General features: G+C 35.8%; 1 protein-coding gene across 3 annotated transcripts in view; it reads left to right on the top strand.

The window, feature by feature from the left end:
- Positions 1 to 16,568, top strand: part of LOC142341708 (uncharacterized) — a 72,339-nt gene extending 55,771 nt beyond the window's left edge. For 2 of the 3 annotated variants that reach the window (XM_075392865.1, XM_075392866.1), the window contains exons 4-11: positions 1,956 to 2,483; positions 3,678 to 3,859; positions 4,617 to 4,836; positions 5,387 to 5,527; positions 5,887 to 6,186; positions 6,916 to 7,049; positions 7,593 to 7,831; positions 16,149 to 16,568. In XM_075392865.1, the coding sequence (XP_075248980.1) occupies positions 1,956 to 2,483; positions 3,678 to 3,859; positions 4,617 to 4,836; positions 5,387 to 5,527; positions 5,887 to 6,186; positions 6,916 to 7,049; positions 7,593 to 7,831; positions 16,149 to 16,276 (1,872 nt within the window). In that variant the 3' untranslated portion in view covers positions 16,277 to 16,568. Of the gene's footprint in view, positions 1 to 706; positions 1,204 to 1,955; positions 2,484 to 3,677; positions 3,860 to 4,616; positions 4,837 to 5,386; positions 5,528 to 5,886; positions 6,187 to 6,915; positions 7,050 to 7,592; positions 7,832 to 16,148 lie in introns of those variants that run through there. The other variant, XM_075392867.1, reaches the window with a different exon arrangement.
- Positions 16,569 to 18,963: the final 2,395 nt, after the last annotated feature.

Raw genomic sequence — 18,963 nt, 5'->3', positions numbered from 1 at the left:
GTATATAAATGAACCCCCTGTCAGAAAAATATTAAGCAGAAAAGTATGAAATAATTTTTTCAAGATTTTTGGCTGTGTTTAGATGTTTAATTAGACATTTTCCGATGGAAAAATTATAGGCGTGTTAGATTGTCTTACAATTAATCCGCCATTTTCTGTCACTATTGGATCAGATCAGACCAGTTGAAATATTTCAATTGATGGATAATGAGTCAGAGAAATGGAAGAACTTCAACACAATTCAAGTCCCAACTTATTAAACTTTCGGTGGGACGAGACATATGAGATTTATTTGCTACTTGATGATCCATTTTGCGCAGTGAAAAAGCTAAGATGCAGAAGCTGGACGTAAATGAAAGTGACTAGAACCTCTCTCAACGGGGGGACACTCTGGACTGAGATAGGCAATGCAGAAATGGGGGGGGGGGGGGTATTTACTGGTCTTCCACTGGACACCTCGGTCCCTCGATCCCTTTATATACTACTTATGCACGCTGTTTAACAATTCACAGAGTGAACGAAATTGATGTCGACAAAAGTAATCAAGCAAAAGTGATCGCTTCTCGTTCATAACCAATCATTTGAACGTTTAAATATGTTGCAACATTTCTGCTGCTTGTGGTGATTTGATTATGACAGACAGATTGAACTTAGCTGGATACCTCGTGAACAATTGTTTAGACTGGTTAAGAACAACAATCAAATTGAACTAAACAAGCTTTCACTCTGGAGTACACATTGCGAGCTGATTTGAAATTAGTTAGCTGAGCTCAAAAACGTTTTGATCGAATCCATTCTACATATAATCATTTTATATTTTCGTAGTACCAATAGTGTTAGAAAACTTAGGTTTAAATAATTTTATCGTTGTTTTGTTTGTAAAATTGTCGGTTTTTTCATTGCAGACGAGAATATATATTCGGAGAACTTCATTTTTTTTTGTTACCATTGAACAAAAATACTTCTTTTAACAAAATTTGATCAAAAATTGCTTAATAAAAAAGACCATAATTTGACAAAAAGAGCGTAAATTGAGAAAAGGAGATGGAGACTTATTTGTTGAGTAAAGATATTGTGAAGCAGAATTACTACGAGACAGCTCTCACTGTTTGTCCGACGATCCCCACGTGTACAACTCACACTCACGTGTACTCTGTCAAAACCTCATTTCATAGTCACGTTATATTTGTCACCCAACTCAATGTAAGTTATGGTAGAAACATTTCAACTATTCGCTTTTCAGTCTTTGTTCATTCTGTAGTTTAACAGTTCATGTTGATTGTGAATCATCATGAGCATCTACCCGTACCAAAAAAAAACTAGTTACATCAAGAACGTGGCTGGCACTTCCTCTCGTCTTTTGACGCCCAATGTAGAAAGCGCTTAAGTTACGTAAGTCGTTTCCACGTGGCAATTAAATAGACTAAAAGGGAAAATGCGTCCAAAGGAATGTGACTACAGTTACGTTCGGCAGTAGGGGCATTTAACAAAATTTAAATCCTTTTACCATTCAATCCTTTAAGATTACTAAAATGAGGGATTATATTGCAATTAATCCGCCGCTACATAGGGAAACGCCTTTTCGTCCTCGAAGTCTGTAAGTACGTTTCACTCCTACAATGTATTAAAATAGGAAAAATGAGATGTGGTTACAAAACTGAGTAATTTTACTCGCAAATAATTTGGTACCGTCAGACGTTCATAATGATTAGCTGAGAGATGTCGATTTTCAATTGGGACGCAAAGGTATTGGGCCTTTAAAGACAGAACCCAGTAAATTTGAGCATCAAATACGTTCACAATTTTGGTGCTTACGTAACTTAATGAAGGCGATTTTGGATCAATTTTGCATTAGATGACTACTGAAAACAGTATGATTGAAATTCTTTGCGCCTCAGATCAGAGGACCTTCAATGATTAAGTTTGCAAATATCTCGGATTTTGATGTGTTTCAGAGATCGGCTCCGTTTGCGATCAAAAAACGATCATTCGGTTCATCAAACTTGCTGGAGGCTATTGAACAATCACCCCGACTCTCAAATCAATCCGAGGAGGAACAGAGGTCACCCGAGAGCAACGCACGCAGATTTCTGGGCGAGGAACTTCGCAATGACCCCAACTCGACCTTGAGTGGGTCTTCAGTGTCCCTTGAGGAACACCACGATCGCTCAATTAACCCAGAGCGTGTCGAAAGCGACGAAAATTCGGTCGAGTTTACATTCGACAGTGTGAACAACATAACTGCACATCATTTTCCAGATAGCTTTGACGATGAAGCCCATTTGGCCCAACTAAATGCATCTGCTCATTTGGCCGAAAGGGAAAACAGAGGTCGCAATGTTGCAACTCTCAGACACCAAGACACAAACCCGACTGTTAACGAGTCACCAATTTTCAGCAGAAGTAGTTTGCTGAGAAGAAGTTTCCCTCTTTGTGGGAAAAGGAGATTTGTGTTGGGAGATATCAAGGCGCACCTGGACCAGGTATGAAAAGTATTCCCAACTTATCTGAAAAGTTTCATCTTCCTTTGAGACCTTTTGCGAATACTCGAGATAGGGATTTCGTGCAAATCACAAATGACTTCAAATGGTTCCTGGCTTATCATAGAAATCATAAGTGAAATAAATTTATCGGAGGTTTATCTTCTCAGAATCATGTTTTCTCTTAATTGACCCCTTTTTTCTCAGAATCACGTGAACTTTACGTGAAATTTTGGGCATTAATTGATATTTTTGGAGTGAGTTTTCTCCAAAACGTAGCATTGATCTTAGTATTTTAATATTGCAGCTATTTAAAATTAATTACTCGATTAATAAATCGGATTTAATTAATCTCGAATTCGCATATTTAACCATATCAACATCAAATCGCACGAACGGCGTCTTAAAACTTTAATCTACTTATCAAAATTTTAAATTTATCAGTCGTACGACACCCCTAGTAGATTTTTGAGGTGCGTTCTTTTGAAGTTTATCAAATTGAATTGAAATGCAGCAACTTTAACTAGAAGTGAGTGGTGTCCTCGACTTAAACCACAAACTTAGCCATATTGCATCAAAGCAAAAGAGTATGGGAATTTAACATAGCATAGCTTTTTGTCTGACTTGATGTAGAAGACAGGCCTCAAATTTGTTTGTCGTACAGACAGAAATTGGACGCAAGTTATTGCAAGGGCGGCTGGTATTATTGCGGACGTATATTTTAAAATACAAATTTGTCATACGAATGTGAATTTGAATCTACATAACCATCAATTTCAATTCGGCGATGTTCATTTCAATATTCAACTGATTTTGGATTTTAAAGTACTATGAAAGTTGCGATTAATTAGCAAGTTCAGCTATTTGAATAAAATTTTTGTTTGTCTAACATATCTAAGCTTTAAAGATTTAGACTGCATAATAATTTATTTGCCTTTGATTGAAATCAAAAATAGAAACATCATTTGCAGATTTTGTTAATTTCATCGGAATTATACAAATTCGTCTACTCAGTACACTTTTTATTAGAATATCCAAATAGAGAATATTTATTGAATTTTTATTGAAATTTGGTCAAAATTTAAATTTGGACTGTCTCAAAACCCGGATTTATAAATGGGACATTTGAAATTATTAACGAAGGGAAAATTATCAATTTCTCGTTATAATTTATCAAAACTTGTAAATTTTTTGAAGGCGAAAAAAGAAGGCGCCTCTGGAGTAAATGGGAACAGACTGGGAAGAAAATCATCGGATGAGAAGAAAAGAGCACGCATGAACAAAAGCAATTTGATTACACCTGACCGTGTTAACATAAACAACACTTGCATTGCTATCTGGGATCATGTCACCTGTGATGAAGATGAACTACAGTTCAGGTAAAGGCATATGAATTAACTTACCAAAAAACTGAAAATGTAAAAGTTGATTGTTTTATTTTTTTCTGAATAAAATTTGAAATAGTTAGATTGCCTTATAGTCAATGCTTATAGTCTCAATAATTAGTCATTAGCTAAGCAGTATCAACTTTCCCTCAAGATAGGTGGTCTTGATTCCCCCCTCCAAGGAGATGGGAACATAAGATCAATAGACCTGCTCATTCTCTCAGCCAATGAGAAGAGAGTTCAATCTTAAAAGTGGTCGTTCTTTCAGTTTTCGGCGTTTTGAAAACCCGGAGCGTTTTTTTTCGCTGAAACGAGAAACTAATTAATTTATTAATTAACGAGAAATTAAACTGATTAATTCGAAAGCCGTTTGAATTGTACTGCTATTGTGGTTAAATGAAATGACTTCAAAACTATCATTGGACACAGTAAAAATAAATTGAGCAAATGTTAGTTTGGTGCAATCGTGGTTTAATAAAAATGTTAATCACTTAAGATGACCAGATCAACAGCGCTTTGTAGCACATTTTTTTCTTTTGGTACTTTAACAAGAAGTGAAATCCGAAAGTTAGTTATCAGTTCAATGATACCATTTTAAGGTATCGGAGGTATTATGATCTAAAGTTCATCTTGCGTAATTTTTTAAAGATCGTTTTATAGCAAAAATATTGCCTCACTCAAGACATTAGCAAGCCTCTGAATTCAGAATCTGTTGTTAGAAATGTGAATTAGTGAATGCTTAGTTGTTCAGGTGTGGAGACACAATAGAGATCTTGGACCAATCGGACAAAAACTGGTGGCTGGGAAAGATCACCTACAGCAACCACCACCCACACACTCCAACCAGTCCAACTGAAGAGGGGGGCTTAGATCCAGGTACAGGGTGCCCAACTATCGGGGGAGGGGGACATAGGCTGCACAGATGTGGACACAGTCATAACCAAGGGTGGTTTCCAAGCATATTTGTACAGGTAATAGAAGCAATCATTTTAATATTTGTACAGGTAAAAAAAGCAATCATTTTAATATTTGTACAGGTAAAAAAAGCAATCAATTTAATATTTGTTGCGTATATTGCAGAAAATTCTAAAATTGGGATTTCTCAACAAAAGGAAAAAATGTTGATTCTTTTTGGTCTATAAATGGAAATTGGCATAGTAGGTTAAATTACTTTCTAGGGCTTTTGAATAATACTCTCTGTGTCCTTCAACGCAAAAGAAGAAGGCCATTTAAGAAATGAAGAAGAATTGTGACAAAGAGGCATGCTTATCATTGGCGAATTACGCTGTCTTAAAATACTCCACCCTGAAGTTGAAACGGGTGCTTGAGGAATATAGTCTGCAAAGCTGGAGCTTGAGCGGAAGTTAACCGAGATTGAATCTTAGTATATACGAAACCCAAATTGAGACAAAGAAATAGAAAGGTATAAATATATCATTTTTGGTATAAATTGGCAGATATGAAATTTGAGTGTGGAAAAAACTGTATAATATTTGTATTGGGTTGTGTGTTGTTGTTTAGGATCTGAATGAGAGGTGTGTGAGTGTGCAAGTGGATGAGAACATGTGCACAATTAGGAAGTTCCACAGAAGGGCTCTATGTGTGAGGGAACTGCTCACTAGTGAACGCACTTATGTCTCCACCCTCAAAAACATCATCCAGGTATATTCATTCATCCACCTTCAATCTTATCATGCCTATCTTATCATCACATTAAGCGCCATATCAAAGTTGGAATTATTCCATTTTTCTTCTGGAATCTTTTCATGACGAGTATATTTATGGCTTTTACTACGTACTGCATATTTGTACAGAACATCACATCATTGCTCAGAAATTCGATTTGGGTTCTCTATAATCCGTAGGCTTTAACCGATAATAGTCTCATAACATAGTAGTGGAATATTCTTTCTGTACATCAAAAACTATTAAAATATTACGCAATAATAATTACGCCAATGTGGTTAAAAAAATAAAACTAACGCCATTAAATGTGTCAATTTTGCCCATTTTTTATCTAGATTTACCAAGACGCGTTCAAACGCTGCAAATCACTCAAAGCCGAAGAAGTAGACACTATATTTTGCAACATCGGAGAAGTTTTCGACTTCCACAAACATCTGCTGGTTGCCCTGGAAAAGTGTGCAGTTGACCCTAAGAGAAGAGAGACTAGGCTACACGAGTGGTGTGTGTCGGGGGCATTCATTGGGTCGATTGGAGAGTTTGTGAGAATATATTCAACTTACTGCAATCATTACCAGGCGGCTATTGCTATGCTGAAACAGGTGCAGAGGAAGAAATCAGTGGATAGTTTAATTGAGGTAACAAACTTCTAGAATGTTCTCAGGAACTGTGATATTGACCAATGAAATAAAACATCGTTTCTATGGTAAAGTTTAACCGCAGAATTGTTCAATGCTCGATGTTTGAAAGACATTAAGGTTGGCGGAGTACCTATAAAAAATAGGAGCATTTTCCGTTTGTGCCCCCCCCCCCAAGCTTAGTTTGTGCCCCCCCCCCCAAGCTTAGTTTGTGCCCTCCCAAGCTTAGTTTGTGCCCCCCAAGCTTAGTTTGTGCCCCCCAAGCTTAGTTTGTGCCCCCCCCCCCCCAAGCTTAGTTTGTGCCCCCCCCCCCCCCCCCCCCCCCAAATAAACATTTGCACCCCCAGACGCACGTGCCGTATTTTTACATAATGATTTACTATGTAAAGACACGTGCTCTACTAGGGTATGCTTAATGTACTGGGGGGGGGGGGGGCACAAACCGAAAAGATCCAAAAATAGCGTCGGAGAAAGTTTTAATTATAACTCTTCTTATTAACATGTACAACTTGATATTTTTCGTGGATTTGTTTTACTAGTGCTTTTCTAGTCTACTTCTTTATAAAATGGTCGGCTGTTAATTGGAAATAGACTTACAAGTGAAACTGAATTAATGTAACAGAAGTTGCACGCGCTCAAAACTGAACCGCAAAGGGGGGCTGCGTGTTTGGAAGAGTGTCGTATTTATGTAATGTTTGATATTGTCTATTTGTGGACTGTTGTTTTCAGAAGTGTCGAGTGAGACATGGAGAAGTACTGTCTCTACAACACTTCCTACTCACTCCAATCCAGAAGATATGCAGATATCAGATGCAATTGACAGAACTAGTCAACAATACACAACCCCAACACCCCGATTATCAGTTAGTGATTACCCTCTAGTTATTTTGAATGAGAAGGGAGGGAGATTAATCAAATGTCACTTCACTAAAGTACCAACACAAGATAACAGATGTAAAGAAGGCCTCCTGTGAATCTGATCGAGGATTTACACTTGAGTTTCACAACATTTTTTAATCAATCACTACAGCGCCAAACTAAGATTCGCTGAATCTGACTATTTATTAAAAAAATTATAATTATATCGAATTGTATAGAGAGAATTGTAAGCGACAGTAAGGTGGATCTCAGAACACAATATTGACTTGACTTGGGCTTAGTTAAACTGATGAGGAATTAACAAAGATTTATTTTGGATGAACAATGATAAAGAATAAATCGCTGAATAAAGTCCAGGATGAATGATTTTAAAAAATTAACTATAGAATCTCGCTGTCAGAATTGACAATGCAAAACGACGACATCATTTACAATGCACAAATAAAGCAATTGTACGTGCTGAAAAATGCTGGCAAAAATGACTGGGAAATATAGAAGTGAATTGTAAGAGATGTTTGGTATTTCAGTAATCTAAAATTTGCAACTGAAGAAATGAGAAGAGCAGCATTTGAGATTAACGAGAGGAGGAGGTCCTTTGAGGCTAAGAAGCAAAGCAACACACATCATCATCATAGTAGTAGTAGTGGAAATAGTCAGAAACAATCACTTCATGAGAAAGTATCACAAAAACTATCGACCTCCTCAACCTCATCTTGTAACACTACCTCTACTTCTTCACACACTACTACTGCAACTGCTACTTCAGGTTCGTCTTTTCTCTTCGCCATTCTAGGGGGTGTTCTCCATGTGGGAGATTTTGATTTGGACGGTTGATAAATTCTCATTATCCGACTTCCAATTACCTATTTTTAGTTTTGGCCTTAGCACTCACATTCTTGTAGTGCAAAAAATGTACGAGGAAAAAATGATTTTTTTTCTTGATTATTATTGTGTCACAGTTCTATGCAGAATCAGAAACTAATAGGAAATGCAACATAAACAGAAAAATTTTCCAAAAAGATTTTTGAAATGAAGTGAGTTGAATCGAAATGGAGTGTGTACTTTATTTTTAAAAACTCAGATAAGCCACATTACGAATAGTCTTTTAGAACATGAGTTTTTGAAAGTGTTGTTTCAAATTTTTGCAGAGCATATGCCGTATTCATGACTTTTCGTAGGGAAATTGGAGAAAAACAGTTTGTCTCAGCTGAAATCAAACCAATCAAGCTCGTTATCCAATTTCTTGCAGCAAAATGAGTGCTCAGGTTCTCCTTTTGGAGTGACTGCTCTGAAAGGAATGACTGCTCATATTCTACATTTACGTAAACATTAAAGTGCAAAATGGATTCATTAAAACTTCTGAGGATGCACACTAGCCTAATATGGGACCATTTTTAGGACAAGTTTTGAATCTTATGTGGAGTTGATCAAGTTCAATAGATTTAGCTGGCTGTTCCAGAAGCATAGAGAGGCTGCCTTCCTAAATTTGGGCTGGCTGCTATGAACTTTCCACGCTCTCCCGTCGTTTGAGAGTAGTCCGTCCGGCGTTAGTCAGTGAATGAATTTTTTAAATTCACTCACTGAACGCAGTAAAAGAAATCATGGATGTTCTCTAATTTGGTGGGAACTGAAAAATTAGAGAGATTTAACTTCAGCTTCGTAATAATTCGACCAGTTTGATACATAAATAATTGTTCTCTTTTCAAAGTGCTCACCAGTGTTAATTCTATAAACTTCCCTGCAAGGACATGCCTAAAAACAAAATTGTGTACTTGGATATTTGAAAGTTTATCCCATACCTTTTTCTTCTGTTTGAATTCTTGTTTTTCTTACATAAAGGGATCAGCCAATGAACAGAGAGTAAATGGCATGGATCAATTTGCTCATAATCTGTACTGCCAAAAACATTAAAAAAATCCAAAAAGTCAACAAACCATAAATTTTTGAGCCATAAATTTGATTGTCGTTTTTTCCAATTTTTGAATTTTCATAGATTTTGTTTAATAGCCGCACAGCGATGGCTGATTCTATTATTGGCCTTCTCTTGGTTTTTTTACGACTCGAAGAAGAGTATTGGTTTTCTTAAGGTTTTTTTTACGACTCGAAGAGCAGTATTGGTTTTCTTAAAGTTTTTTTTACCGGAAGTACTATTCGTTCAAACGCTGTTTTGACCTAAGAGCGAATTGAGTAAAATTGCTGTGTGAACTATTTTTGTCTGACCGAGAGAAGTTTTTTGATCATGCGCTGTGTTTAGTGAACGACTTTTTGACTTGGAAAAGTTATTTTTGACTGAATGGCACATATAGATAACCGTTTTTTTTTCGTCTAAACGGCCCATTTTTTTGCTTGTAAAAATTTTCCGGAGGTTTTCTGTAGAAATTTATTTCATTGCTATATTGAAATGTCAGCTTCGGATACTGATAGCACAGTGTTTTGCACAGCCTGAAAATGCAATTCAAGTACAGAATTTGCACATATTTCTTGATTTTTTAGTTAATTTTTTTTGCCTTTTTGCTATTAATTTCTTCATTGTTGGATCTTTTAACCGTCTTTTTTGTCAAAAATGAGTAAATTTGGCAACCTCAGATAAATCCTGCTAAAGATAAAAACTAGATAAAAATTCTCAGATAAAAACTCAGATGAAAACTCAGATAAGCCACATTAGGAATACTCTTTTAGAACACGAGTTTTTGAAAGTGTTGTTTCAATTTTTGCAGAGCATATGCCGTATTCATGACTTTTCGTAGGGAAATTGGAGAAAAACAGTTTGTCTCAGCTGAAATCAAACCAATCAAGCTCGTTATCCAATTTCTTGCAGCAAAATGAGTGCTCAGGTTCTCCTTTTGGAGTGACTGCTCTGAAAGGAATGACTGCTCATATTCTACATTTACGTAAACATTAAAGTGCAAAATGGATTCATTAAAACTTCTGAGGAGGCACACTAGCCTAATATGGGACCATTTTCAGGTCAAGTTTTGAATCTTATGTGGAGTTGATCAAGTTCAATAGATTTAGCTGGCTGTTCCAGAAGCATAGAGAGGCTGCCTTCCTAAATTTGGGCTGGCTGCTATGAACTTTCCACGCTCTCCCGTCGTTTGAGAGTAGTCCGTCCGGCGTTAGTCAGTGAATGAATTTTTTAAATTCACTCACTGAACGCAGTAAAAGAAATCATGGATGTTCTCTAATTTGGTGGGAACTGAAAAATTAGAGAGATTTAACTTCAGCTTCGTAATAATTCGACCAGTTTGATACATAAATAATTGTTCTCTTTTCAAAGTGCTCACCAGTGTTAATTCTATAAACTTCCCTGCAAGGACATGCCTAAAAACAAAATTGTGTATTTGGATATTTGAAAGTTTATCCCATACCTTTTTCTTCTGTTTGAATTCTTGTTTTTCTTACATAAAGGGATCAGCCAATGAACAGAGAGTAAATGGCATGGATCAATTTGCTCATAATCTGTACTGCCAAAAACATTAAAAAAATCCAAAAAGTCAACAAACCATAAATTTTTGAGCCATAAATTTGATTGTCGTTTTTTCCAATTTTTGAATTTTCATAGATTTTGTTTAATAGCCGCACAGCGATGGCTGATTCTATTATTGGCCTTCTCTTGGTTTTTTTACGACTCGAAGAAGAGTATTGGTTTTCTTAAGGTTTTTTTTACGACTCGAAGAGCAGTATTGGTTTTCTTAAAGTTTCTTTACCGGAAGTACTATTCGTTCAAACGCTGTTTTGACCTAAGAGCGAAGTGAGTAAAATTGCTGTGTGAACTATTTTTGTCTGACCGAGAGAAGTTTTTTGATCATGCGCTGTGTTTAGTGAACGACTTTTTGACTTTGAAAAGTTATTTTTGACTGAATGGCACATATAGATAACCGTTTTTTTTTCGTCTAAACGGCCCATTTTTTTGCTTGTAAAAATTTTCCGGAGGTTTTCTGTAGAAATTTATTTCATTGCTATATTGAAATGTCAGCTTCGGATACTGATAGCACAGTGTTTTGCACAGCCTGAAAATGCAATTCAAGTACAGAATTTGCACATATTTCTTGATTTTTTAGTTAATTTTTTTTGCCTTTTTGCTATTAATTTCTTCATTGTTGGATCTTTTAACCGTCTTTTTTGTCAAAAATGAGTAAATTTGGCAACCTCAGATAAATCCTGCTAAAGATAAAAACTAGATAAAAATTCTCAGATAAAAACTCAGATGAAAACTCAGATAAGCCACATTAGGAATACTCTTTTAGAACACGAGTTTTTGAAAGTGTTGTTTCAATTTTTGCAGAGCATATGCCGTATTCATGACTTTTCGTAGGGAAATTGGAGAAAAACAGTTTGTCTCAGCTGAAATCAAACCAATCAAGCTCGTTATCCAATTTCTTGCAGCAAAATGAGTGCTCAGGTTCTCCTTTTGGAGTGACTGCTCTGAAAGGAATGACTGCTCATATTCTACATTTACGTAAACATTAAAGTGCAAAATGGATTCATTAAAACTTCTGAGGAGGCACACTAGCCTAATATGGGACCATTTTCAGGTCAAGTTTTGAATCTTATGTGGAGTTGATCAAGTTCAATAGATTTAGCTGGCTGTTCCAGAAGCATAGAGAGGCTGCCTTCCTAAATTTGGGCTGGCTGCTATGAACTTTCCACGCTCTCCCGTCGTTTGAGAGTAGTCCGTCCGGCGTTAGTCAGTGAATGAATTTTTTAAATTCGCTCACTGAACGCAGTAAAAGAAATCATGTATGTTCTCTAATTTGGTGGGAACTGAAAAATTAGAGAGATTTAACTTCAGCTTCGTAATAATTCGACCAGTTTGATACACAAAAAATTGTTCTCATTCAAAGTGCTCACCAGTGTTAATTCTATAAACTTCCCTGCAAGGACATGCCTAAAAACAAAATTGTGTACTTGGATATTTGAAAGTTTATCCCATACCTTTTTCTACTGTTTTAATTCTTGTTTTAAATAAAGGGATCAGCCAATGAACAGAGAGTAAAGGGCATGGATCAATTTGCTCATAATCTGTACTGCCAAAAACATCAAAGAATCCAAAAAGTCAACAAACCATAAATTTTTGAGCCATAAATTTGATATTCGTTTTTTCCAATTTTTGAATTTCCATAGATTTTGTTTAATAGCCGCTCAGTGATAACTGAGGCTATTATTGGCCTTCTCTTGGTTTTTTTACGACTCGAAGAAGAGTATTGGTTTTCTTAAGGTTTTTTTTACGACTCGAAGAGGAGTATTGCTTTTCTTAAGTTTTTTTTTACCGGAAGTACTATTCATTCAGACGCTGTTTTGATCTAAGAGCGAAGTGAGTAAAATTGCTGTGTGAACTATTTTTGTCTGAGCGAGAGAAGTTTTTTGATCACGCGCTGTGTTTAGTGAACGACTTTTTGACTTTGAAAAGTTATTTTTGACTGAATGGCACATATAGATAACCGTTTTTTTCGTCTAAGCGGCCCATTTTTTTGCTTGAAAAAATTTTCAGTAGGTTTTCTGCAAAAATTTATTTCATTGCTATATTGAAATGTCAGCTTCGGATACTGATAGCAAAGTGTTTTGCACAGCCTGAAAATGCAATTCCAGTACAGAATTTGCACATATTTCTTGATTTTTTAGTTAATTTTTTTGCCTTTTTGCTATTAATTTCTTCATTGTTGGATCTTTTAACCGTCTTTTTTGTCATAAATGAGTAAATTGGGCAACTTCATTTTGATAATTCATATACTCATTGCCTCTTTCTACCTCGATGTAATTTTGTTTTATCAAATTGCACAAGTGCTAATCCGATTTTGGTAGTTTTTTTCCAATTTTTGTCAGTTTTTTTGTTTGTATTTTGGTTTTAATTACTACAAATATTTCTTTTGTGCAATATGAAGGATTTCAATAAAAATGCAATCATTTTTTGGAGTTAGGTTTTTGAAAAACAGTTAAAACTTTTTAAATGCAGTCTTTAAAATTTTTTGACCATTTTTTTTGTAAAATATTTCAGTGTTTCGTATGTTTGAATTGTTTTTCCCTATCTTTTTGTTCTCATCTGGAGAATAGATCTTTGTATCGGGTGACTGATTGTCTTTTCCAGGTTTCGAATGCTGAACAGTTAAATGTATTTGTTTTTCTTGACTTTTTTATTTTGATTCTTAACTTTCAAAATTCTTTTTGTTACGGTGTTCCTGACATTGTGTCCATATTCTTCACATTCTAGTTAGTATCATTCTAGTTGTTTTTCCTGTCACCTACATTTGTTTTCGGTATATTGATTTTTAGTTGTTAAAAAAATTGAATGATCTCAGCCTTTTCTTAATGATTTTCGTCATTTTCGTTTGCAATTGATTTCATTCAACTTAGGGCAGTACTAAGAGTTTGATAGCAAGCCTTTCCAAAATTTCCACTTATTACTGTTTACTGCAATTTTCTTCCGGCCTCTGCTAATAATTTAAATGATTGTTTTTCCTTTGAATATTCTTCTGCTGCTTATGTCTTTCTATGATCAAATTAATTTTTGAATTAGTATGAAATCTTATTGTCTAGCATATGTACAACACGGAAGCAATATGTATTCTTTTGTCGTAATTGTAGCGATTAGAAGTGTAATTTTAGTGGTTTTCTCTTTCTAAAATTTGAGCATTCTTTTTAAATGGTTTAACTGAGTTTAAGATTTTTATCTGCCGTTTGCTCTCGCGATCTTTGTGAGACTAGAACCATGAGTTAGTTGAGGGTAATTGATAGCACTGACAGCTTTTTTGAACCTATCAGTAATTTGATCATCTCAATTCTTTCGGATTTTCTTAACGTTACAAAAGTTTTCATTAATATGAAATTTTACTGCATTTTGTTTTCTTGGTGACAGTGGTTTAAGTTTCATCAATTTTTAGATCAGACCTGGGGAGGTAATGAGTTAATGGTTTAATACAAAAGATAGTGGCTTCGCTGCAATTATGGTTTTGTTCGTGAAGTTTTGACGCTTCGAGTCGCTTCCGGAATTCTTCCGGCTATGTTTTTTTTATTTCGTCGTCGCGATTTTTGTTACGACCATATGACGTCACAACCACTTCAAATCTGCTTTTTGTTCATTCGTTCATGCAATTTTATCTGAAGTGCGTATGCGACGGCATTTTTCGCTCTCAGTGGAGCGATTTTTTGTTCATTCGCGTGATTCAATTTGTGGTCACACCTCACTCTCAAAAATGACTTCCTCACTTTATTTACTTTAATTCAAAGAGATAAGGTCAAATGGGTGTGTCGCTCTTAATGAAGGTTAATAGAGAGCAGCTTAAAGAGGCAGCAAAAACTTATACAGATTTTTAATCAAAATATAACATATCAGCTTTCAATGAAAAGACGAATTTTTTTGGACTGTTTTTTTTTTAATTTTTTGAGACTGCAGATATACAAAGCTATTGCGGCTATTTTCTGGCAATCTGCCAGCTATGTTTTTAAAGTTCTGATTCATTCTTGTATTAGTATGAAAAAAGATTAATAGTTTGTCATCATAGAGCGTTTGTGGAGTCGGTTTTAGCAAAACTGGACCAATTTCCACTTTTGAGATCCACTGAGCGTTTTCTTGGCAGTGGTTATTTGGCACAGCGCTCGATTTCTTGGGTACCAAACTTCTCAGTTATATAAAAAATTGCAATGTGGTCGTAGATACCAAAGTGTGTTTTTTTCAAAACCGTTTTTTAGTTACGCCATCAAAAGTGGACGTCGGCTGATTTTCACTTATTATATTGACCAAGAGTCATTTCGAATTTCCTTTTTCTTGGAAACGGAAATGAATATTTTCAGGTGATAAATGGGGTCAATTTTTGGCTAGTTTGACAAATCTTTTTTTTGAATTTGACCAGTGAAATTGAAACATCCTGATAAGAAGTTTATTGAAACTAGAAAAATCTTGCTAAGATCTTGGTAAGATTTTTGGTAAGAAAACCTCAGAATATTTACGTACATGCTAGATATTTTCAAGAATTTCAGAAAAAATATCTTGATAACATAAGCAATCAAAACTCTCTAGACCCATAGTAAGATTTGTTTAGTTTTAGTATTTGAGAACAAGAATTAATGAGATTAGGCAAGAATGTTCGGAAGATTTCGTTGAATTATGACGATGGTATTGGATCAAATTAACACTTAGCTGAATAAGTATTTGTGGGTTTGGAACAGATATTGCTGCTCAATCGAGTGCTTTCAAGCCAATGTGGAACAATGTATGGACAAATTTAGGAGGAAAAGTTTAGCCTTTTGCAAAAATGCTTTTTGATCGACTTTATACTGTTTCTTTTTAATTAACCGGCTGCAACACAAATTTCGTCACAACAATTCAATTTGCACAAATAAAAATAAAAAAGAATTAATTAACGACAGTCTCCTTGTTATTTGAAATGTTTGTAGGTCCTTTTCAACGACTAGATAATCATAGAGGTAACCGCCACGGCAGACTTACGAGAATTTATTTAAATTATCAGTCCAACTCCCGTTTTCCATATTCCAAATCCATGACTTCTTGAAAACGTTTCGTGTCTCTTCTATGATCCCAACCTGGTTTTAACGCGCTGTGGATAAACCGAAGCAGCATTTCCTCCCATTTAAAAAAAATGACGTCGAATTTTTCTGGTACTCTCTTACATTTTGACCAACGTGTTCCATTGAGAACGGGTACACGTAAAAGGGCTCCATAATCACTTCATTCATTTTTGACGTGTCAAGATCTTGATATTTTTATCAAGAGTTCCTCTCGTTGAATTTTTCTAAGAACTTGTTAATATCTTACCGCATGATTTATCAGGAAACCTTGCTTTGTGAAGTTCTTGATAAAGCATTTCAAGTTGAGCCAAGACAAATATGATATGTTTTAAGTTTCGCTTCACTGGATTGGTATTTTGCCTTGCTATCCTGAGTTGCCTGAATTGAGACAATGAGTATGATAAAGTGAATACCAAAGTTTTGCCCAAAATAATTTGTTTAGTAGTTAGCTTCTGAAATCTGACGTAATAACAAATTTAACTTATTAGGGGGCATTAGTGGACGTTAATAAGAATGAAGCTGCCTGAATGAGTTTTAATTTTAGTAATTTTCCATTTTAGATTGTCCCCCATCTCCCTCTAAAACGTCATCCAGTAAAGAGTCAACTTCATCTTCTATGTTGAAACGGATTCCATCCAAAAGGTGCTCCAAGAGACTTTTGAGGTTCTTCACCCAACCTTCACTGTAAACAGTCAAAAACAAATAATCTGAACAAAGTAACTACAAACTATGAAAACCTCAATTTTGTGCAATAAAAGCGATGCTGGCCAAGAAACTTGAATATAAAAAAACTTATGGCGGCAACTATCTAGAAGCAAACTGATTAAGTAGATTTGTTAGCAATCGATATCATTGTCCTTCTCTTTGTCTCTATATGAATGTGCAATTAATGTCAATGTTCTTTCATTCACTTTTGTGCTATATTGTAATGCTTAATTTATGCTGATTCGGTCAAATTTAATTCAATGTTTTCTTGACAACTTTTCTCAGGCCTAATTGGAAACGAACTTGAGTTCTGCTGATAAACTTTTCCTCAAAGGTAGATGTCATAGTGTTATTTGCTGTTGTTCCGTACCGTACCCGAAGAGCAGCTAATAGCTGAAAACTAACCTCTGCATAAATAATAATAACTGAAAAAAAATAATATTAAAAATAAATAATAACAAAAATCCTACATATTAAACGCGTCAGCTCTAAAATGGGACAAAATTTTTGCATGTTTAAAGGGCCTCTCGAAGCGCATGTTTAAGAGCCGCATTGAGCAGCATGGTGAATCAAACATTTTGATAGAGGTCAATGACCTAAAAAGCTCAAAGTACATGGATGAGAACCGAACCTGGGTTAAAAGGCTGTTAGTCAGATGCAGTTACCACAAGGGTAAGCGGGCTTGAACTTAAGCTCTCCCAGAGTGAGGATTTACTGTCCTGGTTATTACGTGTTTTTTTTAAATGCTCCCGAACTAAATTTGAAGTTCTGATTTAAAATTTGTTTTTCTGCAAAGTTTTAGCATTACAGACTCTGCGCTATTCTAGAACACTCTCAGCTTTCAACTAAGTTTTTCACGCTCTACTTTTTGATTTTTGTGTAATCTCAGATGCTCTCAATCTGAAATGTTTTTTGATCGGTAGTGAGAAACGGTGGTATGAGGGTGCTATCTACAACTGCTTTTCTGAGGGTGGAAAGTTCGAACCCGTGTCGTATAACCTCCTTTTAGTACTCATGAAAATTGCTAATCTACACCTTGCCGCCTGTTGTTCGAGAGCACTTCTTGCTACGCGGATTTGTTTTGTTCCTGTGTGTGTTCGGGGTATGAAAAATGCTGATCCCATATATTAAACATGTGTGCTTCAAAGTGGGATAAAACTTTTGCATGTTTAAGGGGCTTCTCGAAGCGCATGTTTAAGAGCCGCATTGAGCAGCATGGTTAAGCAAACATATCGAGAGAGGTCAATGACCTAAAAGGCTCAAAGTATGTGGATGAGAACCGAACCTGGGACAGAAGACTGTTAGTCAGGTGGAGTTACCACGGGGCTAAGAGGTTATGCTCGCCCAGAGGGAGGTTTTACTGCCTGGGTGCTACGTGTTTTTTAATTGCTCATGAATTTATTTTGAAGTTGTTATAGTTAACGTGTGTTTTTCTGCAAAGTTTTAGCTTTACAGGTTCTGCGGTATTCTAGAACACTGTTAGCATTCGACTAAGTTTTTTACGGCTAACTTTTTGATTTTTGTGTGATCTCAAATGCTCTTGATCTGAAATTTGTTTATTGATACGATAAAAGCAATTGCGAGATACGGTGGTATGTAGCCGTTATAGCGCAGTTGGTAAGATGGAGGACTGCTATTCTGAGGGTCGAAAGTCCGAATCCGTGTCGGGTACCCTCCCTTTTGTAGACATAAAAATTTATAGTCAAAACCATGCCACCTGTTGTTCGAGAGCATTTCTTGCGAAGTTCTATGTTCCTGTGAGTGCTTGGGGGATGAAAATTGCTAATCCTATATATTAAACGCGCATATAAAATGAGAATTTTCTGCAAGTTTAAGAGTCCTCTGGAAGCTTGTGTTTAAGAGCCGCATTGAGCAGCATGATGAAGCAAACATTTTGATAGAGGTCAATGACCTAAAAGGCTTAAAGTACATGGATGAGAACCGAACCTGGGTTAAAAAACTGTTAGTCAGATGCAGTTACCACGAGGCTAAGAGGGCTTGAACTTATGCTCTCCCAGAGTGAGGATGTACTATCCTGTTTATTACGTGTTTTTTTAAATGCTCCCGAACTAAATTTGAATTTCTGATTGTAAACGTGTTTTTCTGCAAAGTTTTAGCGTTACAGATTCTGCGCTATTCTAAAACAATCTTAGCTTACAACTAAGGTTTTCACACTTTACTTTTGCTTTTTGCGTGATCTCAAATGCTCTCAATCTGAAATATGTTTAATGATACGATATAAGCGATTGTAAGCAAAGGTGGTATGTAGTCGTTATAGAGCATTTGGTAAGATGGATGACTGTTGATCTGAGGGCCGAGAATTCGAACCCGTGTCGGGTATCCTCCCTTTTGTAGGCATGAAAATTTCTAATCAACTCCATGCCGCCTGTTGTTTGAGAGCACTTTTTGCAACGCTGATTCGTTTTATGTTCCTGTGTATGTTTGGGGATGGAAATTGCTAAACCTATCCGTTTGTAGACATAAATAATTCTAATCAACACCATGCGACGCGAGTTGGTTTTTGTTCCCATGTGTGTGTTTGGGGGATGAAAAATGGCAATTGTTTTCTCTTTATAGCAATTCTTTCCGTTCGTTTGGTCTTTTCATTGTTTTTTTTTTCATTTCAAACCTTCAAACGATCGTTTTTCGTAAACCACTTGGATTTTACAG

The sequence above is a fragment of the Convolutriloba macropyga genome, chromosome 6 (assembly GCF_964194025.1).
Source record: "Convolutriloba macropyga chromosome 6, txConMacr16.3, whole genome shotgun sequence".
Taxonomy (NCBI): domain Eukaryota; kingdom Metazoa; phylum Xenacoelomorpha; order Acoela; family Convolutidae; genus Convolutriloba; species Convolutriloba macropyga.
This window is presented reverse-complemented; position numbering and strand designations above follow the sequence as displayed.